At 33.1% G+C, this 27,555-nt stretch overlaps 3 protein-coding genes across 5 annotated transcripts in view; 1 reads left to right on the top strand and 2 right to left on the bottom strand.

Moving 5' to 3' along the window:
• Positions 1 to 1,789: 1,789 nt before the first annotated feature.
• LOC108727041 (interferon-related developmental regulator 1) lies at positions 1,790 to 22,763 on the top strand. The gene is made up of 11 exons (XM_018454940.1): positions 1,790 to 2,228; positions 9,338 to 9,820; positions 9,934 to 10,099; positions 10,286 to 10,529; positions 14,363 to 14,486; positions 16,992 to 17,030; positions 20,422 to 20,894; positions 21,527 to 21,780; positions 21,858 to 22,101; positions 22,222 to 22,437; positions 22,518 to 22,763. Exons 1-11 carry the CDS (start codon positions 2,192 to 2,194, stop codon positions 22,602 to 22,604), a joined length of 2,367 nt encoding a protein of 788 aa, XP_018310442.1. The 5' UTR covers positions 1,790 to 2,191; the 3' UTR covers positions 22,605 to 22,763.
• On the bottom strand, positions 13,743 to 15,135 carry LOC108727093 (pyridoxal phosphate phosphatase PHOSPHO2). 3 transcript variants are annotated; one of them, XM_018455016.1, is made up of 3 exons: positions 15,024 to 15,135; positions 14,678 to 14,824; positions 13,743 to 14,553 (listed from the first exon to the last, which is right to left on the bottom strand). In XM_018455016.1, exon 3 carries the CDS (start codon positions 14,500 to 14,502, stop codon positions 13,771 to 13,773), a length of 732 nt encoding a protein of 243 aa, XP_018310518.1. In that variant the 5' UTR covers positions 14,503 to 14,553; positions 14,678 to 14,824; positions 15,024 to 15,135; the 3' UTR covers positions 13,743 to 13,770. The 3 variants fall into 3 exon arrangements, with proteins under 3 accessions (XP_018310518.1, XP_018310519.1, XP_018310517.1); XM_018455017.1 differs by lacking the exon at positions 14,678 to 14,824; XM_018455015.1 differs by lacking the exon at positions 15,024 to 15,135 and having other exon boundaries at positions 14,678 to 15,007.
• A 1,996-nt stretch (positions 22,764 to 24,759) lies between the features above and the next one.
• The window catches only part of LOC108727092 (uncharacterized), a 2,950-nt gene continuing 154 nt past the window's right edge, over positions 24,760 to 27,555 (bottom strand). Inside the window, exons 2-6 of the mRNA XM_018455014.1 lie at positions 26,317 to 27,047; positions 26,120 to 26,242; positions 25,807 to 25,971; positions 25,563 to 25,727; positions 24,760 to 25,038 (exon numbers count right to left, since the gene is read on the bottom strand). Of these exons, the coding sequence (XP_018310516.1) occupies positions 24,760 to 25,038; positions 25,563 to 25,727; positions 25,807 to 25,971; positions 26,120 to 26,242; positions 26,317 to 27,047 (1,463 nt within the window). The remainder of the gene's footprint in view (positions 25,039 to 25,562; positions 25,728 to 25,806; positions 25,972 to 26,119; positions 26,243 to 26,316; positions 27,048 to 27,555) is intronic.

Below are 27,555 nucleotides of genomic sequence, written 5' to 3'. Positions count from 1 at the left end.
CTCGGTAACAAAAAATCTTAGGAACATTTTTAAAAAACGATTTTATAGGGAAAACTTTAAGCTTTCACTTGGATGGAAAGCCGAAAATTTTTCGCAAATTTTTTTTGGACAAATGATAGATCTGAAGTGAGAACAAAATTTTTAATCTTTTTCAGCTCGTAGTTTTCTGTATGTAAAAATTACCAAACTCACAGAAACTCAAAAAACATAATAAACCTCTCGAAAGTAGAGATTTCAAGCTTCAAAACCAGTTTTCTAAATTTAAATTTTGTTTATTTTTTACGAAGATATTGTAAATATAATTTTGAGCTAAAAAAAATGGCACAAACTTTCTGACCAACTCATTAATTTACGTAATTTCTGTAGATACCATCTGATAAATTTAATGCATGTTAAAAACGGATAAATAAAATACGAGAGTCCTCATAAAAGAAATAGACATATCCTGTATTATGTATTTAATATAAAAATTATTTAGTATATATATATATATAAATTATTTAAAAACTAAGCTATGCTATAAATTAAAGTTCTTTTCTGTAAATCTTTTTAAATGCATAGTGGTTAATTACAATAATTTACAAATCAGTTTTAATTTAACTAATTTTTAAAGACGAGATTAATCTATTGCACATCGAAACTTTCCATGCCTCGTAATAATACATATTTGCTTGATTCGTCATTAAATTATCGCATATACGCAAAAAATGCTAACACGCTGAATATTAACTTATAAACTGGACTTTGTTGTTCTTATATACACATATTCGTTCGTAAAGTTTTGATTCACGTTACGAGAAATTCTTACAGTAATTAAATTAGTGAGCAGAGACGTATCTAGAATTTCTTGCACCCTTGGTAAGAAAATATATTAGAACCCTTCCCTCTTTCAGAAAAAAATTTTTATTTGGCGATAGCCACAGCTTTATTGTAGTATAATATGGAGATACAGGATAAAGAAATGACATCTGATCTAATGTGTTTAAATATTAATAGCATATTATATTAAGAACATTACAAGAATTTTATTACTTTAAATTTATTTTTATGTTTACAAAAATGTTTCATGAATTTATCATAGAGTCTAAATTAATCTGTGAAACCACTTTACTGAGCGCTCAGTGAGCTCTTGAATCTTATTGGCGTATTCCGTTAGAACTAAAAATATAGACCAAACAGATACAAGAGCTCACTGAGCGGTCGTGGTACTGAATGCACCCAATGCATCCTATTGATGCATTCAGTACTACGACTGCTCATTGAGCGCTCAGTGAGCTCTTGCATCTGATTGGCATATTCCGTTAGAACTAAAAATATAGACCATACAGATACAAGAGCTTACTGAGCGCTCAGTGAGCGATCGTGGTACTGAATGCACTCTATGCGTCGCGGTGAGCACCAGTGTTGCCAGCGGGGATGCGTTTTCTCGCGCGCGCGACTTCAACGTATCAAATTCACATTAAATTATGTATCTCTCTATAAAATCTAGTAGTTATCAAGTTCACAAGAATACGGATACCTTTAGAACCCGTATTCTTGTTCCAGATAAACTACTAGATTTTATAGAGAGATACATAATTATTAGGCTACATAATTATTAGGATACATAATTATTCTTGTGAACTTGATACGTGTGAAGTCGCGCGCGCGAGAAAACACGCCCCCACTGGCAACACTGGTGAGCACTGAGCAGTGTGAGCAACGAAATTTCGTATGTCGTGCGAACGCAAGGTGGCGCGCGCGTGCATAAAATCGGCGCACGCGCCAAGCGCGATCAGTAGCAGAATAATCGTCGTGAAGGTAGGGTTGCGCGTTGTCCCGTCTTTTTCTTCCTCCTTCCGCCTCTCATTGCTTCTCTCCCTCTCTGTTTATCTGTCTCCCTCTCTCTTTCTCTTATCTCCCTTTCTCTTTTACCTTTTACCCCTTCTCTCTATTGTTACCAGATAATAGCGGCCGCTCGTAATAAAGGATTGGTGACAATAAATGAGCTGGCCGTCCGCGGCAAGGTGCAGTCCCGTTCATTGTGCTGTGTAAGAAGAGTCCACGAGCGAATGCGTGAATCGTGTGCGTGCGCGCGTGAACGTTCCTCTGTGAGTGAACTCAACCTGTGGACCTGTGGATAGAGATATCTACCTTCGTGATCTATAAGTACCTCATCTTTCTTCGCAGAAGACTGTCGTTCGTTGCCAAAATGAAGCACATCGCGTTCATCGTAGCTCTACTTCTCGGTACGTTTGAGCTAATTGTCAATTTTCTCATTTCTCAGGTTCTTTGTTTCCTCACTCGAATCGAATGATGTGTACAACCTATTCACAGTTAGAATCTAGATATAGATAAGATTTTTTTCCCCGAGTCTCGTTGCTGTTGATCTATCTTTTTTTAGACTAGTGTCTACATACGCTCCGATAAAGTACGGAACATTTGATATTTCTCACGTAATCTTGGAAAATCTGTGAAATAAAAATCCTCTCTTTCCAGGTTCCTCTGAAAATCTGACGAGATATTATTAAACTGAATTAATGTGATTGAAGTTTGGAACGTTCGTGGAGCGAAAATTAGAATGAGATATTTGTCGATGGTTTACAACAATTCAGAGATCTGTTTAGTGAATACAAATGAATACAAGAAAATCGCTTGAAATATAATTACCAATTAGTGTACAAAAGCGGTGAACCCCCGAGAAAGTCATAATCTATCTATCTCGGAAACAACAATGATAAGCGTCATCCAGAGAAATTCTAAGAAATTTTCAAGAAAGTACACGGGGAAGTCTAATTAGATTTCTAATGCTTTTTTAAATTATCGCAGGAAATCAGATATACGTAACATTTTAACATCTCACAAGAAACATCATGATAATAAAAAATTATCGTAAAATTTGTTATGCAATATTAAGCTGGTCAAAGAGCAAAAAATAATCCAGCGAAAGTGAACATAACGTTTAAAATCTTATAACATTGCAAATCTAAGATATTCTTTATATTTTTTGAGTTTATTTAAAATATTTAAGCACTAAGATCTACTTTGACGGAATATAGAATTTCTCTTATTTTTTAAATTAGATTCTGATCGGTCCAAATTTTGTAATCGTTTATTTAAAATATTTCTTCTGTTAGATATTTCTAGAAGAAAGTGATTAATTTTTCTTTAGAAAATTTCCTCGCTTTTGACATTACAAAACACGGGATAACTTGTACTTTAAAAAATATTCCAAATTTTAATAAAATTTATTTGAATAGGTTTTTAAGTAAATATTTACTAAGTGTAAACATTTACAAGTGTAAAAATATTTACAAAGTGATATATTTATTTGATACAGGAGCTATTAATTTCATTTAACTTCTCATCTTTTAGTAAATATGTATACTGCAAATAAATGTTTACTTATTGTTAGTATTATTCAAAAAAGTATGTCTTAAAATTCAGTAAATTTTTCTTCGGTATAGAGTTTCGAAACTTGGAGAGAAATCTAAGTGATGTAATTTAGATCTTTTTTTGGTATAAGAGCAATATTTCGCCTTCAAATTCCTCTGAAATAAATGAGAGCAGAGTGTCCTTCTTATATAAATATTTTGTTAAAAAGCTATTTGATAACATAATAGAGATGTTGAAAAGTAATTCTGAATTTTTCAACATTTTTAGAAAGTTTAGTAAAAAGTAGAAAAGTAAGAACAGTAGAAAAGTAGATTGCAGAGGGAATAAAAATATGATTGTAGACAAAGGATTAAGATAGTTCTAACGTCGAATGCTGTTTAAATGTTTTTAATTAACAATAAATTTTTTTATCGGAAGGCAAACCACAAAAAAGAATGGCTCGCGAAAAGACAACGATACTGCTAGCGTTTGCCGCCAATTATAGATGAGATGTCAAAAGTCAATTCCATTGCATATATTGTATTCTATAAATACGATAAGATTGAAAACAAAATTTAAAACTTTAAAATTGAAATTTGTAAATTTCTTATGTTCAATATAACTCGGCCATCTTACAAAGATGACTCAGATATTTCAATAGATTATGATCCACTAAATTATACTATCCCAGAATGTTTCAAAGACAAGGCATGTGGTTATCACAATTTTTAATGACTAATTATATGTCGGTCATACAATGCGTTATTGCGATGATGCAATCTACAATCGACGCCCAATAGAGTCTTTCTTCGCAACGGCGATTAATCGTATTACGTTCAATTATTCATCGAATATAAAATTGTTAACCTTGATTTAAACTGAAATTATAATATAAATCTTCATCGAAATTGATCGTTTCAATAAATTAATCTCTTTGAAATAAGAAGCATATGATTTTTATAATTTTGTAATATCGAAGAAATTATGGATATTCGAATTGCGAAATTATTACCGGGCTCACAACAGAAAAGGAAACAGATTCTCTGCTCGTTAAGTTATTTAGTATAATTGTCTTTTTAAAAATGTTACTACTTATCGCGCGCGTTATTTATACGTGAAGTATCCAATTGTTATTGAATTTTATTCTTTCCCCTATAGTCCTTCAGCAGATCGTTCACGATAATGGTTGCTCGTTGATCGACAAGTTTATAATATCGTGTTCGACGCACTTTGTTCCATGATTACGCATTTAAATGTGAAATGTTCGAACCTTGTCGTCATATCAGCAAACACCGCGTATGTATCTTATTATCTTTAATGCATCCTACTCAGGGTTGGAAAAAACCCGGGTTTTTTTTAAAAACTCAACCTACTGGGTTTTATGGGGGTTTTATTGGGGTTTTTTTTGGTAAAATTGATTATTTGATATTTTTTTCACGTAATATTTACGTTGTATCTATCATTATTCATTATCTTATTATCACTACCTTATTATCACTATCTTAATACTTTTATATGCAGAATGATTAGTGGGACCATATTGTATAAAAAATAATTGGGGTGGGTAAAATAATGCCAACCCTGATCCTACTATTATAATCTGATTGCAATAATAATTAATTGTAAAGTAAAACGTATGAAGAATCTATATATTTCTCAAATAATTCAACATTTTAAATATCTGTTAATTTCTCTCTGTTAAATATCGATATTAAATTTTTAAAATTACATACATTGAGTGTAAATATCGGCTATTTTACTGTCTTTAATGTATCCAACTATTAATAGTTAAGTTGCACACTCATAACAATAATTTTGTCAAATAAAAAGTATGAAGAATCTGTGTATTCTTCGGATAATTCGACATTTTAAGTCTCTATAATCGATTTCTCTTTATTAAATATCATAAATTTCTAAATTGGTGTTGAGAGCAAACATCGGATATCTTATCTTTGATGCATTCATCTACTGATAAGTAATCGAATTGCGACAATAATTATTTTTTAAATAAAAAGTTCGAAGAATCTGCGTATTCTTTGGATAATTCGACATTTTAATCTCTATCAATTTCTGTATCAAACATTTTTCTTTTTTATTTTTTTGTTAAATGTTGTAAATATTTCTAAAATTAATGCGACGAGCGGAATCTGGAAAAATAGTTTATCATATGATTTTTTTTTTCAAATTGATGAATGCGATTATTAAAATTATTGAAAGTATCGCAATTGTTAATACTTTGTTTAGTGGTATCTCTTGAATTTTCTTTATCGGGATCGGCGTCAGCACACATAACATATGAACCGTTCAAACTTCACGACTTCCTGTTGAACGAGAAGCTTCCGCGCAAAACGCCAACGCGAGCAAAAGAGAAGTCCGATTGGAGCGTCTGACATTTATTTCGTCAACACATTAATTCATTATTAAGCCTTTGTTTTAATTATTATTAAGCTTTTGTCTTTGTATAGAAAAACGAACTCAATGTAGGTGATACTTTTACTAACAATTTGCGCGCCTACCACACGCAAAGAACAATTGGAATATGTATTATTTGCTGTCATCAGCGAATCCATAATTCTTGCAAAACAAATTTATGACAATACCGTGACACGGAAATTGATGTAAAATATATATTAAATCACTATGAGAAATATCGAATCATTGCAAAAGTCTTGGCACTTTTAAGAGAGATATACTTCATTTGTATCATATTTTTAAAAAAATTTAGTAATTATACTGTTCGATATAGTAAAGTTTTTGTAGAAGATTTTATAGAAGACGTCAACATTTTTTATTTCGTCAACACATTGATATAACGTGTATCTTTTTGAAATCAATACTAATAGCATTCTTTTCATGAAAATATATTCACAAATCGCAGGCTAATTATATGTTTGGAATTCGATAGATAAGATTATATAATAACATTACATAATATATACTCCTTACATTTCCTGTTAAGGTTCGTCCATGCCAATCGTGTGTCAATCGGCATACTGATTGCGTCTTCTTTTTTATAAAAAAATGAACGAGTCTTTAGAGATGAACGAGGAAAAAGCCGCGCAGGATAGTTTTAACGTCAACAGATTTGAAATAAAAAAAATCGAGAGTAAACGCCGGTTTATCGACTTAAGTAGATTCCCTAATTCGTTATTTGCCACATGTAGTATATTGATAATTAGGAAGTTGGCAACCGCTTGATATCTTATTAACTAATCGAGTAAAAAAATTTTTTTATCACGATGACTCGTGGTTACATATCTTTGTTTGCTTTCAAAACTTATTATTTTCCAGTTGATAATACTGTGTTATTCATCATAGCAATCTAATGCCTGTTTTTACGGATGTAGAGTAAATTCAATTTTTATTCTATATGCTTTTTATCTTTTTTTAATCCTTATAAAAAAGATGAAGAATTATTTGAACTAAGATTAAAATTAAACTACATTGATAAAAACGGGAATGAGAGTACTTAAAATCGTGTCACACTATACATTGGAAATTGAAGATTGTTAATTGAAGATTAGAATTTAGTCAATATCAGAACAAAACGTAAAATTAAAATTATCTGACTCGTCGAATTCTAATCTCTAATCCCCTCCCCCCTCAGGCCTGGGTTCACAAATATAAGATTAACCTTGGTTTAACTTACTATTTATCTTTTTTTAATTCTTAGAAAATCTAATTCTTAGAATTAGAAAAAGATAAGTAAGTTAAACCGATTAAAGTTAATCTTACATTTGTGGAACTGGCTATAGGATCGTTAAGAGACCAATTTTTTTTAAAACAATAGCGATTTTAAACCGATCTTTTTGTAAAAAATCGTTTCCTTTTTTTTTAACAAGGAAGACTCTTTCGAAGCGATGTTTTTACAAGAAATCCATTTTTAGCAAAACAATCTAGAGATCGTGTGTGTGTACATCTCTAGAACCGAACCTCAGTCTTCTTTTTTTTTTTAAGATTATTTTTGGAATAGAAATTATGAATCGTTTTCTTGACAATAAATTTAAAAATTATAAATTTATTTATTTATTTTGATAGTGACTCTATTTTTCGAAATATTAAAAATCGATTTAAATCAGTTTACATTTCATCGACACCCCATAAAAATTGAATGCCGAAACTAAATTGCATCGTTTCCAAAATAAGTAACTGAATTATTAGCTATAGATATATTAAATAATAATGTTTAAATATTTGTTTGTTAATTTTTAATCGATTTTACAAAACTATACAAAGAAATTATGTCTTCATACATTTTTGTTCAATTAATTTCGATATATAATTTTATATTTTAATTAGATGCATAGTACGATACTACTGAAGAAAAAAAAAACAAGACCGACTTCTTCGATGTATCGTTAATATATCGACGAATGAAAGTATTCATCGGAAATTTCAGAAAGATAATATATTCAAGGCCGGTACGACTTGAATATATTCGACCGCATTCCATTTCCTGCAAGAATCATAATAAAGAAGGCTAAACTGAACTCATTCGTTGAAAGTTTAATAATACGAATATAAAGTCCGTAAATCGCATTTCGAGAGAGCTTTACAGGAAGCTTCTTCTAAACGGAAATCTTTGCTGGAGCTCAACAATTTTGCGTTATTATTGGAATTGTCGCAATAACTCAAGGGATAAAATCTATTAGCCGTGAGGGATTTGCGGAGATAAAATTTGGAGAAGACTAATGCCGAATTTTATTTATTTTTTTATGTCTCCTATGTTTTATTTATAATCTATATATAGTAATAATAAGTAAATTCACAATTTTATTAAATAAAAAAAATATATATAATCATAAACACGTCAATGAAAGTATGGCACAATAATTAGTGCGCAAAAAATCTAAAGAGTTTCGCGATTTATATATACATATAAATTATATTTAACTTGCTGTTAGAGCTTCGAAAATGATCTTTCTTAGTCATTATCTAAATCTTAAGCCATCAGAAATTGAATATCAATTATAATCGATTATTTTCCTCACAATTGATTGTGATTGATCAATTCTTACGGCTTAAGACGTCAGCTTAGGTAATGGCTTATTGTAGAGACCTCATTATAGTTATTTATATACAAATTTAATATGGAGAATTGAAGAGAGTAGATACACATGTAACAATAGCTTAATGTTTCAGTCTTACACCTGTATTTAATGAATAGTTCTAATATGTAATTAACGAAAAGCTCGTGAACTGGTTATTATAACACACACACATACAATATTATTTTTAATTAATGTGGTGTTAACAAAATTAAATCTGGAAAATCTGCACAAAATATTTTGCACGAAATTGTCGTCGACAGTTCAGTAAAGATTCATTAATTTTGCTAAAAAATAAAAATTCTTGAAAACTTCTTTTTTCTTAGTATTTTGTAAGATATTCTTTTGTGATTATATCGTACGTCTAATAAGTCACGCCTGCGGATTATGATGAAACTATTATAAAAAATTGCACTAATGCGAGGTCATTACAAACGATATACCAGAAAAATATCAATTGGCAAACATAAAACACGCACATCACTATATGGTTCTCAGCTGCATTATAATCTTCTTTTATTAATTCTCCTTCCGCGACCAATATATCATTATGACATTAAACGCTACATTATGATAAATTATTCTAGATGTAAATGATTTTAAAAAAGTTGTCAAGTATTCAATATCATCGTAATGTTTAATCATCGTATTATACGTAATTCCAACAAAAAAAATGTACACGCAATTACTTTGTAAGAGTTTAGTTCATATTTCTCTTTACGATATTATGTAACATAAAGGGAAAATGTTATCCAATCAACGTTCCTAAATACAACTGCTGCTTTTTTTTCTTAAACGTTGAATAAAAGATGAAGTAACTTCATTTTTTATTCTACCGTAGAATAAAAGATGCAGCTTCATCTCTTATTCTATCGTAATCTACTTTAAAGGAGAGATATTTCCATTTAACTGTATAAGATATTGCCTTGTTTCAGGTATCGTTGGGTGCACGCATTCGCAAGAGAATTTATCTTCCACCGTCTTTCCCGATCTTCAACAGATCAGCGGTGTGGTGGATGACCGATTCCCGGATATTGCAAAGAAATGGAACCAATCAGGGCTGTCCGTTGATGAAGGCACGAATCGTTTTAGAGAAAGCTGCGTAAAGAACGCTGGACCAGATGCATATAACCTTATCGATCGTGCGGGATCTGAAGCGACACAATGTTTTCAGAAGCTCATCAACGTTACAGAACTCTACGCTGAGATGGAAAAATACAAGCCGACAGGTGATTTAGATATTGTCTTCAGGAACTATTGCAGCAAGCGCCAGACTATGCGAACTTGCGTGAGCAATTTTACGAATACGATAGCGGTTTGTCTGACCGAGAAAATGAAAGAGAACCAAAAAATAGTGATGAATATAACTGACTCGCTGCTCGAGTTTGTCTGCTACAAAGAAGGGGATCGAATCGCCCGTATGTATGAACTGAATTAGTTTTATTTTAAATAAAACAGTAATACCAAGTTCCAAATATATATAAGAAGCAGCTTGGATTATTATACATCAGCTTGAATTATATCTTTGCAGTTTTCATATCGGCTGGAGGACCAGAGTGCTTTGAATCAAAACAGCAAGAAATTATAGATTGTGTCAACAAGACGTATGGAGGTAACATATCAAATTTTGATCCTAACGGTTTTCCTACGAGATTGGAGAGTGTCTCAGCTTGGGATTTTAGTCCAAAAGAATGCAGGTGAGCCGTGCGAAATTCATTATTCTTTCTTATTCTTCGAATTTGTTCTTTGATGATATTCCTGAAATAAATTTAAACATTTGTATTCAAAATTTTGCGTATTTAAAATTCATTTCTTAAAATTAATATTTCTCTACACCTTTCTGTACGGGGAGGAGAAACTTATATTTGTTTGATGCATTACAGGGACATGAACAAATTGCAAATCTGCATTGTGGCAGAGTTAGAAAAATGCCCTGATCCCACGCCTGCGAATATAATGGATTCTGTATTTAATTTCATCAAGAGAGTGACGCCATGCGAGAATGTACTTGCAGAAAGCGCCGCTGCTACTGGTACACAGTCCAATGCTTCGCACGTGGGCGCTCTTATAGTTATAGCAATTCTGTCTACCGTTTTATCTTTTGTAACAAACTATAATTTCATCCCTGTAACAATATGAATATATTGTACAGCTTTATTCCAAATATGTGAAGATACGACGAATAGAGATAAATGAAAGTTTACGTGTACCAGTGGTGCTACATTTAATGTAACAAATAAGAACTTACAGCTGTGGACAAGGGTATTATACCTTCAACTTTTGTTTTCTTTTTTCTAATTGTATTTCTTATTTTTTTACAAAATAAGATTTGAATTTCTTTTCTTGCATAGATATACTTTTTCTTATTATAAAAGTAATACAAAAATTATTCGATTAATTTAATATAAATATTCAAATTATATCAGTTTTTTTTATTTTATTGATATTAGTGTAAAAAATCCAAGAAAGTTTAATGTTTAGATATTCCGCACTTAATCAAAAATACCATAATTAACCTTTCAGTGCCACTCTATATCGTATGTCACGTATTGTCAGATTGGTGTTGTGAAAAATACCGCATAAAAATAATCATACATTTTTTCAATCAAAACGTCAGTCAGTCATCAAGAAATATAACGGTAACAAGCAAATGTATGTATTTTTATGAATAAAAAAGGTATACAGGATTGTTAGCGGTCAGAGAAAAAACCAGGAAAAGTCAAGAAATTTTTTTGGAAAAAGCCGAAAAGGAGCATTAAATAAAAACAAAGATACAAATGTTAAATGTTTTATTAATTACAATAAAAAATAAATGAGAGACAACATAAAATAAAACTTAGAGCATTTTTTAATTCAATCTCAGACATAATTTTTAACTTCTTCATCAAATAGCCTTTTTCTCTCAAGTTTCTGTTTTTCTTTATTCATTTTTAGTTTTTTCTGCTCCTTTAATAGTACAGTAAAGTAAAAGGAATCTCGGGTATTCGACATTAAGAGTGGCACCGAAGGATTAACTTCTTTCTTTTAAAAGTTATATATTAAGATTATATATTAAGATTATATAAAAAATATATATATTGCTATATCTTTTATATATGTTCATGTTTGTTATACATAAAAATACTTTTATGTGGTTATTTATGTATCATATTAATGTAAAAAAAAAAGATATTTTACATTAATACGATAATCATATTACTAGTGTCAAGTTTATACGAATACATATTTAATATTTCATTTTTTTGTACATTTTGTACATGTTCCAAAAATCTTAGGTAAGATCTTTTAGGTAATCCAGTTTAAAAAAAAAAATTTTCGTTTCTCAACAAATTCAGGCTTTATAGAAAAATAAGGAAAATAATTTGCTTCTCTGAAAAATCATCCGATTGTATATTTTCAAAACACTAACACAAATTGTGATGTTAGTTCGTAAAAAAGTTTTTGTATAGTCGCCAAGAATAAAAACAGTATTGTTTGTAAAAACAGTTTAGAATTACATTCGCATAACATTTTGATCGATAAAATACAAACACATGAATGTTACGACTCGTTCAATTAAATTATGTATAAGTGCAATATAAGTTACGGCAAATGTATCTTAATGTATCTTAACAGTTTAAGAACCAAAGCGTTTCTGATAATTTTATTATAAGGCAATGTATAAATATTTAATAAATTCAGTACTTTATTTACAACCAATCTTTCATGAACCTTTTACATTAAATAGATGTTAGAAAATTTCTTGAATATTCAAGAAATATTATCTATTTAAATTTTTATATCGTAAATATTTCTGACGAAAGATGCTTCCGTTATGTGTTTATAATATTACATTTATTCTTTGAAACGTGAAAACAATTTTTAAAATCGTAATAACGCAAAAATACAGGATGCATTTGGCTGAATAAATAGTGTTTAATATAAGTTAAATTATTTAATATATTTGAATATTAAAATAAGATTATAATATAACAATAATAATTACAAATGTACCTTATGTATTGAGAATTATATACATTCTGCAGTTGTGAAATAGTCATTTTTAGTACATGCTGGTAGAGAAAAATTTTTCATAAGTATTAAAATTATATTTTATTTGATATTCTTTTCTCTTAAATATCAAAGGTAAATATCTCTTCATATACGAAGGCATTAAAGCTCGATTATAATTTAACTCTAATCATTTACACCATTATAACAAAAATATCGTATTGTACAAAACAAATACATATAATTGTAATCACATTTTTAGAGTCCGATCGAACTTTCGGTAAAAAATCAGGTTTGATTTCGGTTTCGGTCGAAATTAAGAGAAAATTTCGGTAAGTGAACCGAAACTGTACAAATTGCAACGCACCGGCAAACATTCGAAAAACTATATGTTATCATCGGCGCCGATTGCTGTAAATCACGCTGGCACTATCTCTTCTTATCCTTTTTTACTCACCAAGTCGCCACATGTCTAGTGCCTAAAATTCCTTATAACTTATAAAAAATTCCTTATATAATTTAAGAAATAATAAGATATTGATAAAAAATCTTATTTTTAAAATAGGTAATACCTCAGAAAATCATATGGTGTTTGTAAGATTTATCTAATTTCGGTTTAGGGCGAAATTAAATAAAAAACCGAATATTCGTTTTTGATTTCGGCCGGAGATAAAAAAGTGATTTCGGACTCTACACATTTACTTTAAAAGCGCTTTTCCGGCGTAAATATTTCATATTTAGTAATAAATATTTTTAAAATATATAATTATAAAAAGAAACAATTATAAAATACATACATTTTTTAATTCTGCGCGCTAATTCAGTTTATTGAATTTGAAACGCAATGATAAACTGAAGCTGGAAATAACATCATAAATTACATTGTTCATCAATTTAATAATGATGATTAAAACAAACAAAAAAATTATAGACTCTCAATCTTAAAATGAGAATATAAAATACTTTCAAGGCTAATAAGAGTCAAAGCAGATGGAGGTGCTCATTCGTTGAAAGTACAATCTTGATGGAATGTAGTTGCTCAATCTTTTTTTTATTCTGAACGTTTCGGCTCACTTTGGAGTCTTCTTCAGCAAAATTACATTTAATCTTAACTCATATTCATTGAGTATTCATGACAAGTTTGAGCCTTTCGTTTAAGAATCCACTGCAGTTGGGAACCTACAAGTGACTCACATTGAATAGATTACTCAATGAATATGAGTTCAGATTAAATGTAATTTTGCTGAAGAAGACTCCAACGAATGAGCACCTCCATCTGCTTTGACTTTTATTAATCTTAAAAGTATTTTATATTATTATTTTAATAATGATTTTAATAATGAACATCTGAAAAAGCGCAAAAAATTTATTGATGAAATTATGTTAAAGGCGGAAGTTCTATGAACTGTTCCAATCTGAATTGTAAATCAGTACCGTCCTCCCATAGCACAATTTTTGCCTTTGGCGACATGGAGGTAGATAATTCATTTAGCCGGTTAATGAGCGAATAGCCTTTACGCGGACATGCCAGATCAGTCTCTGAGAGGCGCAAAATCGGGCAGAGATCATTCCTTCCATCGCCGATATAGACAATTCTCTCATAGCTTTTACCCTGTTTGCGCTTATCCTGAATATAGTCCGTTAAAATCTGTCCTTTGCAAAGATTGACAGCGCTCATTTGGCATGTGTCTTGCATATGATATGGGTCCACCCTCAGCCTGCCTTTGTCATATCGGGCTGGGTTCGTGAAAACATGCGACACAACACGATCGAGCCGCTTACTTCTCAGCCAAGTGTCTATGAACATGCTATTAGAATCGCTGATAATAATGATCTCGTGACCGTTGTCATGTAGGGAAGTGAGGAGCCTCTGCATCCCTGCAACTTCAGGTATACCAATAATAACGTTTTCGATCTGATGCGCTCTTACAGAGTTCTCATGTAGAAGCTCGAAGATCTTGCTCATATAGGCTATCCAGCCACTAGACTTCCGTAAGTTGTGCACATCCTTGGATATCTCGATTGGTAGCAAATTTTGCACTACTAGATCGGTGTTACCGTCGCAGATGGTGTGGTCAAAATCAAACGCCACGAGTACGGTGCGATCCATCTTTACATTAATTAAAACATAATTGTTACATTATACTGTAGCTGCCAAGACCTAAAATTCGATATACCTGTTAAGACATTTATAGCATAATTTTAATTGAGCTACAAGTTGCTTTCTATTTTCATATAAATAATAGTCTGAAGTTATATGAGTATTTATATGCAGATGACACTACCTGTTTACTTTGACGACAAAATTGTCACATAACAATATAGGCTTATATAATCTCACTTTCAATGTGAATTAAATAAGACTTAGTAGTAAAGCACACGAGCTTGTGCAAATTGTAGGTAAAATCTCACATGTCGGGTTGAAAAGGAACCTGAATTCAACTGCGTTATGACATCACAAATGAGAATTATCTGAGTTGTGATGCAAATGGAAAGCAACTATTGTGTTTTTAATGTCAGCTGATAATTCACTACACAAAATTAGCTACATATATTTATTTAACCTGTGCTTCTTTTCTAGTTTAACTGGAGTTAGCAAAACAATTAATTAAATATTAATTATTAACTCACTTGGTGGATACGTAAATTGATTGCAAAGAACCGGCCGAATAAAATCTATACACAGACAATTAGCAAGTAGCATCAAACACCTGCCAACAGTCTCCCCTTTTCACACATTTACAACAATAGATCTGTTCGACTTGCTTACACTTTTTACACTCAGCATCTTCGCTTTCTGTCTTTTCAGCACCAAATATATATCTATCTCATTTTAAGTGTAAAAAGTGCAAGCAAGTCGAACAGATCAAATGTTTGAATTGATCGAAATGAAAATGTGCGCCATCTATGTTATTCAAAATGTGGGAAATTCAAGTTGAAGGGAAATTACTATTTGCATATATATATTAAACCACCGACGAGATACTATTAAAGACCGTCAACCCTGGGCAAATTTTCGGCGGTATAAAAAGGGCCCCAAGGGCCCGGAGGTAATAGAAGAACGCTGACATTATCGACAATTGATAAATTTGCTATTATTAACGTAAATATTTGACTAATACATTATTAAATTCATGATATTTTATTACATAAATGCTCTATAAATAAATATGCATATTTGTAAAGCTATAATATCCTATATATTGCCGAAAAATTACAATTTTTTTCTCTGCAGTTATTATCTCTGTTGATAATCGAACTTTGACGATAACACTGAAATCACAATTTTAAAGAAAAATCGAGTATTATTGAGTTTTAAATGCACGTACACCGATAAACACGTCTACTAAACTAATAAATCACAAAATTAGTACAATATTATCAGTTTTTTTACTCTTAATCACTTCAATATTAACAAGGACGCGAACTCCCATAAGGATGTCGGTCTTTAATAATATCTCGTCGGTGATTAAACTAATCAAAGAATGCTTCGAAGCGTTTGTAGCGTCAAGTGGACCGCAGTCTAAATCGTTTGTATCTCACATGAAGAGTTTTGAACTGCAAATAAAAAGGTTTGTGAGTCATTCTATTAATTACAATTAATCATTTTTTTTTAACCATGTACTTGACCAAAATAATTAACCGGATCTAAATTCAACAAAGTTTATATATATGGAATCGTTTGTATTTCGTATGAAGAGTTATGAAGTGCCATATTAAAAATGTTTGTGAGTGATCCAGACATTTTTAATTAAACATTAAAATATCGTGTATTTGACCGAAATATATATATTTCTGAGGACTATTCTTTTTGGCTGAACTTTTACACCAGCTCATCTTTCTTCCTCTTCTTTCCTCCTAGACCGGAATCAGACTAGGCATTAAAGAATAGGTCTGTTCGCGTTGCATGAAATCCCCAAATATTTTTACACTTAAAATGAGATAGATATATATTTGGCCTTGAAAAGAGAGAAAGCGAAGATGCCGAGTGCCAAAAGTGCAAGCAACGCGAACAGACCTATTGAGATCGAAGATTGAAAGATTGAAATTTGACCAATCAAAACAATAGGAGCTAAAATTCCTTTGCCCTCATTGGTCAAATTTCAATCTTCGATCTTCGATCTCAATCTTCAATGCGTAGTCTGATTCCGACCCTAGAGAGAAAAAGTGCAAAAGTTCAGCCGAAAAGAACAGTCCTCAGATTTCTTCGAAAAAGAACAGACCCAATTTGCGCGCGCGCAAATTAAATCCCTCGCGACTCTGCGCGGACTTCACGACGTAACGAAAATCACGAGCGCCGATTGGCTCGCGCGCGTGTCACACTCGGGTACCTTCGGCCGTGTTCGCGGGCGGATCGGGCACGTTCGTCTGGTCTGGCTAGGCGAGGGGGACAAGCCAGTGCACTTGAGAAAGCCCACCGTAGGCTGTCTCGACGTGTATGTTCTGAACTCTCCGCAACATGTTAATGAGTTTTCGTCTACTCCCAACGAAAAATTCACGTGGCGTATTCAGTATACGAAAGAAAGACATTAGTTCAAGACATTTACCCTCTTGATCGAGTCTTTTACTTAGTACCAATTGTGTAATAAGCAAGCTGAGGAACGATGCCAGGCAAAGGGGGCAGAAGAGGAAAGTACGGTAAGCGCACGACTTTGATATATCCGAAAACACGTCGTTTCCTTTTTATTTTTTTTCTCCTCGTTTTCTCATCGTCTACGAGAAAAAGGTAACAGAGCCCTGCTATCCGAGGAGCGCGCACGTGACGCGCGCTCGACATTATTAAATTATCGATTCGCGCCTCCATCCGTCCGTCCGTTTGTCCATGTCCCGAATGAATCACGTATCCGGAATGAAATCGGATTTATTTCGTCGACTTACGTCACGACGCGAAACCTCGACACGATCAATCGTTCTTTTTCCTCCCTCGAGATTCGCCCACCGTCGCTGGCTTTCCCGTCTTTCCGATTAGGCCCTTTTTGGCGCGAGTTTCCCGGGATCCATGGCGGACGGCGATATGGTTCCCATGTGACTCTCATGCTGCTGACACATGGAGCCCGCGACACGCGGTGTCGCGCGCCGCGTCTCGAGATAACGCGCCGTGTGGACGAAGCGCACCTCCTAGACAATTCGTGAGGCGTATCCGTGAAAATACGCGAGACTCGCGCTCGCGATTAAAAAACACGTCCCCCCGTAAGAGGTTATAGAAATTAAATATCGTTCGGAGCTGCGAGGTGCGCGGCGAGCAACGCCAGTCGTGCGTTACGTATGTATTTATATTTCTTTTATGATAACGATGATAATTAGCGAAGGCGAATACTGGGACATCCGGCTGTGCCAGGCGAATGTACGTGGCTCGCGCGATATGTATATCTAGGGCATATATATAAATCTCTCGTCTTTGTTCTTCACTTCCAAATGAACCCTCTGTTCTCTTCTCTTTTCGCTCGTTTTATTTTTATTTTTACACGTAAAACTCGGATTGATATTTTTCCGCATGACGGTTGGCTGCGTCCAATAGAAAAAGCAGCTCCGCTGCTTTAATCCTCGCTGGATTTAAATTAATGTATACGTCGGTTGAAAAACTTTATGGCAGTTACGGAACTGCTTTTTCTGCTGAACGCGAACATGTGCGCGAGTAAAGCCCACGCACTACGCACTGAGAATCAGAGATTAGAATTCGAGTCAAATAATTTTAAGTTTATTTTAATAGTAGTTTTAATTTCAATCCGTTTTGTTGCGAATTGTAATCTTCAATCCTCGCGATCTCCTCGATCTTTAAAGTTTCACGTTACACGCGTTGGAGATTGAGAATTGCGACCTGAAGATTAGAATTCAGCTAATCAGAACGAAACGGATTGAAATTAAAACTACCCGACCGGTCAAATTCTAATCTCTAATTCGCAATCCGCAGCCTCCAATGCGTGTGACGCGAGCTTAAGAATTTACGCAATCCGTAGCAATCCCCGGCAATCGGCGACTTATCGCTTCGTTTAGGCTTATTGATGCTTTTGCAATCTTTTTTCGTCAGATATTTATCTATTTATCGATCAGATAAATATTATCGCGCAAAAAGAGATGTTTCCTTCGCCCTCCTTTCTTCCCCTCCTCTCGAGTCCCTCAAGGACTCGGCTCAAACTGCGGATTTTTATTGTTCCCGTATTGCGCATTTGTTGGGATGAGTCGCGGCTTTTTAATATTTTTTCTTCGCTGCTCCGCCGACGAATTGGCGATAGCTATAATCTTCTTGTTGATAAAACTTAAGCAGCCGAAAAATCGGATGATTCGAGAATTGCGGACAGACTTATCGCAATGAAAAATAATTTTTAATTCCTGTATGATGATTTTAATTACTTCGGCGGCGCGTTCGTGTATTTTCTTTACTTTTTCGCGAATGTAAAATTGTAAAATTATTTTTTAAAAATGTACTTCCCCTACAGCGCAAAGTTGCAACATGCAAAGTTGCTGCAAATTTTGTACTGTATGGGTTAATACGCGCGCAAGTGTGTGCGATATTGTATACTTTTAAAAAATAAAATTTCCACTTACACGTGTAATTTATTTATAAAATGTATGTATAAATTATATATTACATACAGGAAAATTATTTACTTATGTAAATATATATAAAGAGTAAATCTCAGGTTTTACAATTAAATGCATCGTATTGTTATTATTAGCTAGAGATTCCGTATTTTTTAATAAACCAATTAAATAATATTTAGCATATAACATATTGAATATATATGTTAAACAATTATTAGATAGTTGTTACATATAGTATATTAAACAATTTTTACAAAGTGCTTATCGCAATCATGAACCTCGATTTTTCACGTTTTAATTATCAGCTCTGAAACACGTGCCAAAACCCATTAATGAGACAGGTACAGCTGTGTAGATTTCACATTATGTAACACGACATTCACTTTCAAGAACTGCTATTATTTTCCATAACTCGGAAAATTACCTGTCAGGCTTGCATAGTTTCTGACTGCCATAAGGTTTCCAAACTCCAACCTTTGACGTAATTAACTAAAGTAATTTTATTATCGACGTAGATAAGCTGTTATCAAATCACTTCCAACCAATTTCTCAGAAATTTCCTCACTCTTCCGGTTGAGTGGGGAATATTAAAATCTATAATTTATCGTTATTAAAACTGACGATAGTTCACAGTATTAACAAATACGTGTGAAGTTCCTAACTCCATATGGCATCTCATTGACAATCTTTTTATCAAGTATATATGAATTAATATTAAAGTGTCTTGTCATATATGAATCATTTTGCATTTTTAGTTTTTGTTAATTATAATTCACGTCTCTCACACAGATTTATAAATAGATGTAAAATAGAAAAATGTTTATAAGTGTATCGTATCTACACAACTACACAAACATATACCGGGTGTTTGATAAGTAACGATAAATCTTTCGCACAGGCAGAATGAACTAAACTGAAAAGTCCTCTACCATTTTGTAATTTTCGCAATAGTTAACAAGTATTAATTACTAAAAATTGTCGAAAATTGGTCTTCAATAATTTTTCACTCAAATATTATCAACTTTAGAGAAAAACTGCAAGAGACAAAAATTTTCTTCTCATAGAGCTCTAAGAATTTTTTCAGGATTTTTCATCGACTTTTTAATACTGCACTTTTTTATTTTTACCAACATGAGAAAATTTGGTATTAAAAAATTCTGAAAAAATTCTAAAAAAAATTCTCAGAACTTTATGAGAAGAAAATGAACAATTTTTGTCTCTTACAGTTTTTCTGTAAAGTTGATAGTATTTGAGTAAAAAATTATTGAAGACCAATTTTCGGCAATTTTTAGCAATTAATATCTCGTTAACTATCGCGAAAATTGCAAAATGGTAGAGAACTTTTCTTCTCAGTTTAGTCCATTCTACCCCTGTGCGAAAAATTTATCGTTACTTATCAAACACTCTGTATATACATACAAAAGATTGCATTTATAGCTCTGCACGGACAGACGAGTGAACCATATGTTTTGTATTCTGCTGACAGGTGGAAAAAGAGCTGAGTTTACATCCGATGAGGATTCAATCAACAATGATGCGTGCAGCGAGACCAGCGGTCAATCCGACAATCGTAGTGTGCTGGAGGACGCGAATGACAACGAGGTGGACGAGCTCGCGCAGCAGGAGGCGTTCGAGGAGAAGATGAAGGAGGCGATCGACGGTTTGACGCAGAAGAGCGCGAAAGGCCGCACTATCTGTTTTAATGGTATAGAGAAAATTTTCGCTATCAAATATATACCTGATTTCGTGGAGGATAGAAAGATGACCATCACGGATGCTGTGGAGCGTGGCTTGAAGAAGGGCCGTGGCGATGAGCAGACAACAGCTGCCAGATTGAGCACCCTGTTGTGCGTCCAGTTGGGCGCCTTCGAGAGCGCCGAGATAGTCTGCAGAGATCTAAAATCAATTCTCACCTTCATCGCTAACGACAATACAGCTTCTGTCCATGCTCGCGCCGAGGTAACGTGAATTATACGATTATCGTGTCATATTGGCCGGCACTTGAAATCAAGTCTTATATTTAAGACTATCTTCAACAATGTCTATAAATCTAGGTCCACAATCTTATTTTAAGAGACCGTAAGCCGTAAAGTCTCACATTTGATTGTGTCAATTTCTTACGACTTAGGGTTTAAGACTTATGCCTTAAAATCTCATTGTAGATGCTGCTTTAAGTACAGTTTTAAGATGTCATAAGCCAAGTCAGAGTCAAATTGGCGTTTTAAGATATTATTTAAGGTCTTAAAAATAATAACGAATTATAAATCGGCCAATATTTCAAAAGAGAGTACAAATTTCACTTCTTTATTAATTTCACTTCTTTATTAATCCAATTCTGAATTAATTTTTAAATGATTGAGGCACATAAATGACAGCAATTTCATAATAATATGAATAGATTTTATTAATTCTATTTAAATGTACTAATTTTTTTTTGAATATATCATTATTATAATTTTTTAATCCTTGAAGAAAAATATATAAGAAAAAGTAGAAATAAAACGATCTCCAAACTGGGTCGCGAAAAAAGTTGTATTCTTTTGTATAATTTATTAATGACCAAAATTTTTATATTAATAAAATGATTTCAGTGTTGCTGGGCGTTAGCCATGAATCAATTCTTGTCGGGCAACGATGCGACTGACACCATGGAAATCGCACAATTACTGTCGTCCATCTTTTCGGGCTCTTATTTAAAGGGAAACGGCGCGATCGCAAACATATCCCCGGATGTGGCGGCGTTACACGTGGCAGCTATCTCATCGTGGACCTTGCTTCTAACAGTTATGACCTCCGCGGATATCTACAATTTGCTCGCGAGCGGCAGAACAAACAGTTATATGCCGTAAGTCATTGATTGTCACCACGCGGGAACGTACGGTTGTCAAACGACGATGAACACGTGAAAATTTTTTCTTCCAGTTCACTTAATCGATTGCGCGAATTGCTGGAATCACCACATCTCGATGTACGTCTATCAGCCGGCGAGGCGTTAGCGGTGATATTCGAACTCGGTCGTGATTTCTCCTGCGACTACGAGCAGAATTGGGCGCTCGACCTAATCGAAATTCTCAAGGAACTCGCCACGGATTCCAACAAGTACCGTGCTAAAAAAGATCGCAAGCAGCAACGCGCTAATTTTAGAGATATTCTGCATTATATCGAGGTAGGTAGTTATATTGTGCAACTGTTTATTCGAAAAAAATTTCTGTTTGTTTTAAAAACAAGACTTGGCGACCGCATGTCAAGATACGACGAGGCGCTACACATTCCATTTTACTTTTAGGAAGATATCGTTCCGGAAATGCATGTGAGATTTGGTCAGGAAATTCTGTATCTAGAGGGATGGTGCGCGAGGACTCAGTACAACGCTTGCTGCCGGCTATTAGGCACCGGTATCAATTTCCATCTTGCTGAAAATCAACTCTTGCGCGAGATCTTTCACCTCGGCAACAAAGTTCTACCTCCACCAGTCACAATCAAAACGAGTAAATTAGAGCGAGTTAGTATTCATGAATACACTTGTCCGTTTTAAACATGTTTTTAACAAGGCTGTGTCTTATCTTTTTTGTTGACTTGTAGACATTGATGAACGCGGCCGCGTTCAAGGCACGCACCATTCAGCGCAACAAGAATCGCGACAAACGATCTGCAGCTATGGCACCGTAATCTTCTACTCCTATGCTGGTTGTCTCATTTTAGTGTAATACAAGTATATTTGAATTTTTCCTTTAATTTATTGTAACTATATTTAATAGCATAAATTACTGTTTTCTCAATCGATTCTTAAATCGAAATTGTACAGATGTTCTCCACGCGACACATGTCCTTTCTCCTCTTGCATAAATTTTGTCGATGTTAATATGTAATTCATCTTGTCACTTTAATGGCTATATTTATTTAATGATATATATATATATATACTTGATGATTTAACAAATCCACGTGTATATACAAGTCGAAATATGTGTATATACAATTGTAATGTTGATAACAATGATTGTATATCATATAAATTATTTTATCACATGTATTAAGTGTTTTATCAACTTGGATATTGATGATCTTTCGAACTGTTATTGTTTTTCTCTTGGAGATATATTAATTGTATGTTGAATACATGTTGATTTTGGCAATGAAATTACATTTTTTAAATTACTATAGATTGAATTGTCTGATTTAAAAATGGTTGTAATATGCAAATGTGCATGGAATTATTTCGTATATAACAGTAATTGCATACACGAATAATGTACGAAATATTTACTAGTATTGTACATAATTATATGTAAGTTGTATTCAATTAAACTAAAATGTAGATTATATAAAAATAAACGTAAACGATAAAATTACTTGTTTTATTATTATTATTATACATCTTTCTCTATAGAACAATCCAATAAATATTGAACAGATCTCGTTATCTTTGACGATTGAAAACGTCGATCACAGTCACTTCCATAAAAAAAAAGCTACAGTCACGAAATCATGTAATTATATAACTTTTAATTAAGTACATTTCAATCTATTTCGATATTTCCACGATAACTTTTTACAGTCACAATTACAATACAATAGTACATAAAAATAACATTACACTTAATTACGGCACTTATCACTAATATTAAGCGTACAGTCATGGCAATCAATTTCTATAGCCTCGTTTCATTATATAAACAGGGTTAGGAATGTTATTTTAAAAGTAATGTATTACCGTTACGTTACTTTTTGTAAAAAGTAACAACAAAATAATAACGAAACGGGAGTATGGGAGTCAAGCGCGGTAATCAGTGCGCAGATTAAATAATTCTATAACAAGTCAAATTTAATTAATCCAAGTCCATCAATAAGAATCTTACAATATTCTGCTCGTATGTTTCGACTCTAATTTGAGCCCTTATTAATGATAAAGAAAACGCAAATTAAGATCGAAAACTGCATGTTGAATACTGCTAGACGAGATGAGAGGTCAGTAGATTAAAACAAAATTAAGTTGTCCAACCAGTTGGAAGACTAGATGGAAACACGTCCATATTAAATTCAGATGATATCAGTGACGTTTGTAACGGTTAGTCAAAAGGTTTATAATTTAAAAAATAATAAGACTCATCTCGAGTAGCAGTAGTTCACATAACAAACTTTAAAAATGGATCCGGCACAGAAAGTCAGAATAAAATTATACAAAAAAAAATGTAGAGATATGTAAACGGGACCGTGTCAAGTTTATAAAATTGTACATAACAAAAGATATAGATCTTTCTGACTTGAATTTGAACAGTCGAGTTTAACAGTAATGTTAAAACATTGACAATAAGATATACTAACGAATAAGTCACACGATCATAGGAACCATTGTTAATTAGAAAGGTACTTAGACTAACTCGTTACCATTACCGTTACTTAGAAAGTAACGAAAATGGCATTAGTAATGCGTCACTTCCCAACCCTGTATATAAATAAATACTGTTATGATGGCGGACATAATACAATAAATTACTATATATAATTATATGTATATTAATATGTATAATTTATATAATATATATAATTATATAAAAGACTTTAGAAATTAAAAAACAGGCGAGTTCGCGTATATTACAGCAAAAATAAAATATCCTAATTATATACTTTTATTAGTAATTATATATAATTATTCAAGGTTTTAATAAGTAAAATTGAATAATTCATTTTTAATAAATAAAAATTAATGATTTTGTTAAAATATTGTCAATTCAGCATATAAATTTACTAATAAATGCATACAACTATCAATGTTATGTTTTCGCTGTAACATATACATATATTATATCGCTTCATAGGCGGCTTATATATGCATATTGATTATTTGCGCTTTAAATTCTTTTTCGGATAACATGTGCCATCGATAGCCCAATATTCTGGACACTTCTCGCTCTGTGTTCTCGTAACTACAGCTATTTACCTTGATCCATTGATAATACTCGGGTGATCTATCCAGAATTTTTGACCAAGCTCTGTCACATCTCTTCAGAACTACGTTTCGTCGAACATACAAGCAGCGTAAGCATTTCGCGGTAGAAACAATCTCTAAAATCGTAGCAGTCGATATTTTATCTCGGATCATCTGTGGAAGAAGTATTTGTCACTATATTGTAAATCAATAGAAATTTGTAGACAAAAATAGAGTAATTCTTTTTTAATAATTAGTTATTGTTATATTAGACATTGAGGAGAAGCTAGATAATCGATGATTTGTAACATTGATCTTGAATATAAAATTTTTTTTTATCTAAATAAATCTCAAAAGTTAACTTTATTTATTCGAGTTTTAAGTGATTCATATTTAATATAGCTATTTTCGATTAACTGTACCTAAACGCAGAAAGAAGAGCACATTTAAATTTCAGAATATATTACAAATAAGAAGACTGAGGAAGCTTGTAAAACATTCAACAGTTTGAATATTTAGCACGCGCAGCATCGGGATAAGTAAGCCTATAGAATAGTTAGGAGGAACTTACACTCACACAATAGCAAGAAAGACTTTCATAATGTGTAAAGGTACGAACGCATGCCAGCACATCGCGTTGTTAACATCGGTGTTTTAGGAAAGCTATCAAGCTTTTTGATTCAAATACAAAATGCTACCAGTGTATGCAGATTCGGGCACATTCGGCAGAATTGCACTAACGCCTCGTCCAATCTCTTAGCGAAGCTCCTGTGTAGATAGTATCTCGTAACTCCCTTAAAAGCGTACACCCGTATTGTCGAGTCGAAAAATGCTCCGTGAGTGAGTACCATGGATGGCGAAAGCTGCAGGACATTATTAGCATGAAGTAAAATTTCTGTACTTGTCTCTCTAATATAAAATCGCATATTATTTCTCACTAACTTGTGTATTTGGATTATCCAATACTATACTGTGACACGGTATAGCGCTATGTTCCAGTAAGTCGATAGGCAAAAGGATATCCGAAGCTTTATGACTTTCTATTTCAAAGTGAACTTTCAAATAAGGATTGCTCTTTTTCATCTTGATCCAAGATGATCTCTTTGGCTGAAATAAAAATCCAAATAAATATTTATTGATGCAAAAGGATTAGTATATGTTAAAATTAAGTAAAAAGGCTCAATAAATTAAATAATATAACAAAGAAGGGCTATTAAGAATTGTAATTAGTATATGTGTTAGAGATTATAATTACCAATCTTATGGTAGTGTCCTTTGGACTGTATCGATTTTGCAGAATATGAAGATGCCTCAATTTTGTGTATCCTATTAATTCTATTATATCCTCATGCAAATTTTGGGGACTAATGACTAAAACCTGAAAGAATTTTTAATTAAATATCACAGAAACTATATATATAAATATTATCAACTGTTACTTCATGTACTCACGTTTAAGTTAATAAATACTCCTACATGTAATAATGGACAATTGTAACGTGTGGTGTTTATCAATATCAATTTCGACAATGTCTGAGTGCAATTCGTACAGATGTCGTCCATTAAGTACAACGCTTCGTTGCTGTCGAGCATTAGATCTATCAGCTCCAGACATCTGAGATTCTGCAGGTTTCTCATCAGTCTCTTGAGTGCCTCCAGCAGTTTTCCACCAGTGCCAAAGACTCTAATTCGATCGGGATCATCCCTGTTCGCCATGTTACAAGGAAAGGTAAACTTCAACCTACGAACGTAGGTACCCACGCCAGCCACAGACGTGTTATCCGATCCTTGTCGTTCAGCGTACCACGATATCATGTTCATGAATTCGTAAAGATTGTAAAAATTCAACATGGGCTCGAACACGAGGGTGCGGAAGTTCCTTCCGACTTTGTTCAGACAGGTGGACGTTCTTAAGTGATCCAGGACGTACTGCCAGCCGCTGTAGTAGTTGAACTTCCCTCGCGTGAGGGTGGTGTCCTCCAGGGTAAACGTGGACCATACGTTCTGCAGTTTGAAGGCACGATACCAAGATCGGCAGACCAAAGACGCATAGTAACGCTCGCGAATGGTCAGATACGAGAATATCTCCTCCAGCAGAATGTCAGGTATCTGATCCCAGGAGCTGTACTCCTTGTACAGCTTATCCTCCTCCGTGTCTTCCTCCTCCAGATCTATATACAAGGCTTGGCAGATAAAATTTGCTTTATTCCTTCAATCCAGAGTTAAACTTCTATCTACTAGTGCTATGTGTTTTCTCTCCTTGTATCGACGTCCTATTTTTATATATGTCTACCTTGAATGCAAATTATTTTTAGACGATATTAACATCGATTCCAATTACAAATTAATCTTTCATGCTTTTCAACGATTCTTTATCTCGCTGAGGAGAGAAAACTGAGAGAAAACTTTGTTCGCCGGTATCCTCTACGTAACGTTACACACATACCTGGGTGTTAGTTACATCAAGAAGAAATTATGCAGAACTATGCAGAGGAAAAAGTCGCGTGTTTACACGCGACGGCATGAGCGTATGATTATCTCTTTAATCGATATGAAAAACATTATGGGAGTAACTTTTGTGATAAAGATCTCATATTTGAAGCGTAAAATTGCGTGGAAAATCGAGGAGTATCCAGCTTTTCCGGGCCGCAAGATCACGAGACGGAATATCGATTGTTTTCATGGATTTTT

This window comes from Mycetomoellerius zeteki, unplaced genomic scaffold (genome assembly GCF_001594055.1).
Source record: "Mycetomoellerius zeteki isolate Tzet28-1 unplaced genomic scaffold, Tzet1.0 scaffold47, whole genome shotgun sequence".
In the NCBI taxonomy this organism is placed as follows: domain Eukaryota; kingdom Metazoa; phylum Arthropoda; class Insecta; order Hymenoptera; family Formicidae; genus Mycetomoellerius; species Mycetomoellerius zeteki.
Note: the sequence above shows the minus strand (reverse complement) of the source record. Positions and strands in the feature narration are given on the sequence as shown.

What these genes read in the sequence shown, in the direction of transcription:
- LOC108727093 (XM_018455016.1), bottom strand. Translation starts at nt 14,502, where the DNA reads ATGGATCGCACCGTACTCGTGGCGTTTGATTTTGACCACACCATCTGC.
- LOC108727041 (XM_018454940.1), top strand. Translation starts at nt 2,192, where the DNA reads ATGAAGCACATCGCGTTCATCGTAGCTCTACTTCTCG. An exon ending in CATCGTAGCTCTACTTCTCG is followed by an intron (nt 2,229 to 9,337) that starts GTACGTTTGAGC and finishes GCCTTGTTTCAG; the next exon opens with GTATCGTTGGGTGCACGCAT. An exon ending in GTCAAAATCAAACGCCACGA is followed by an intron (nt 14,487 to 16,991) that starts GTACGGTGCGAT and finishes AAGCAAGCTGAG; the next exon opens with GAACGATGCCAGGCAAAGGG.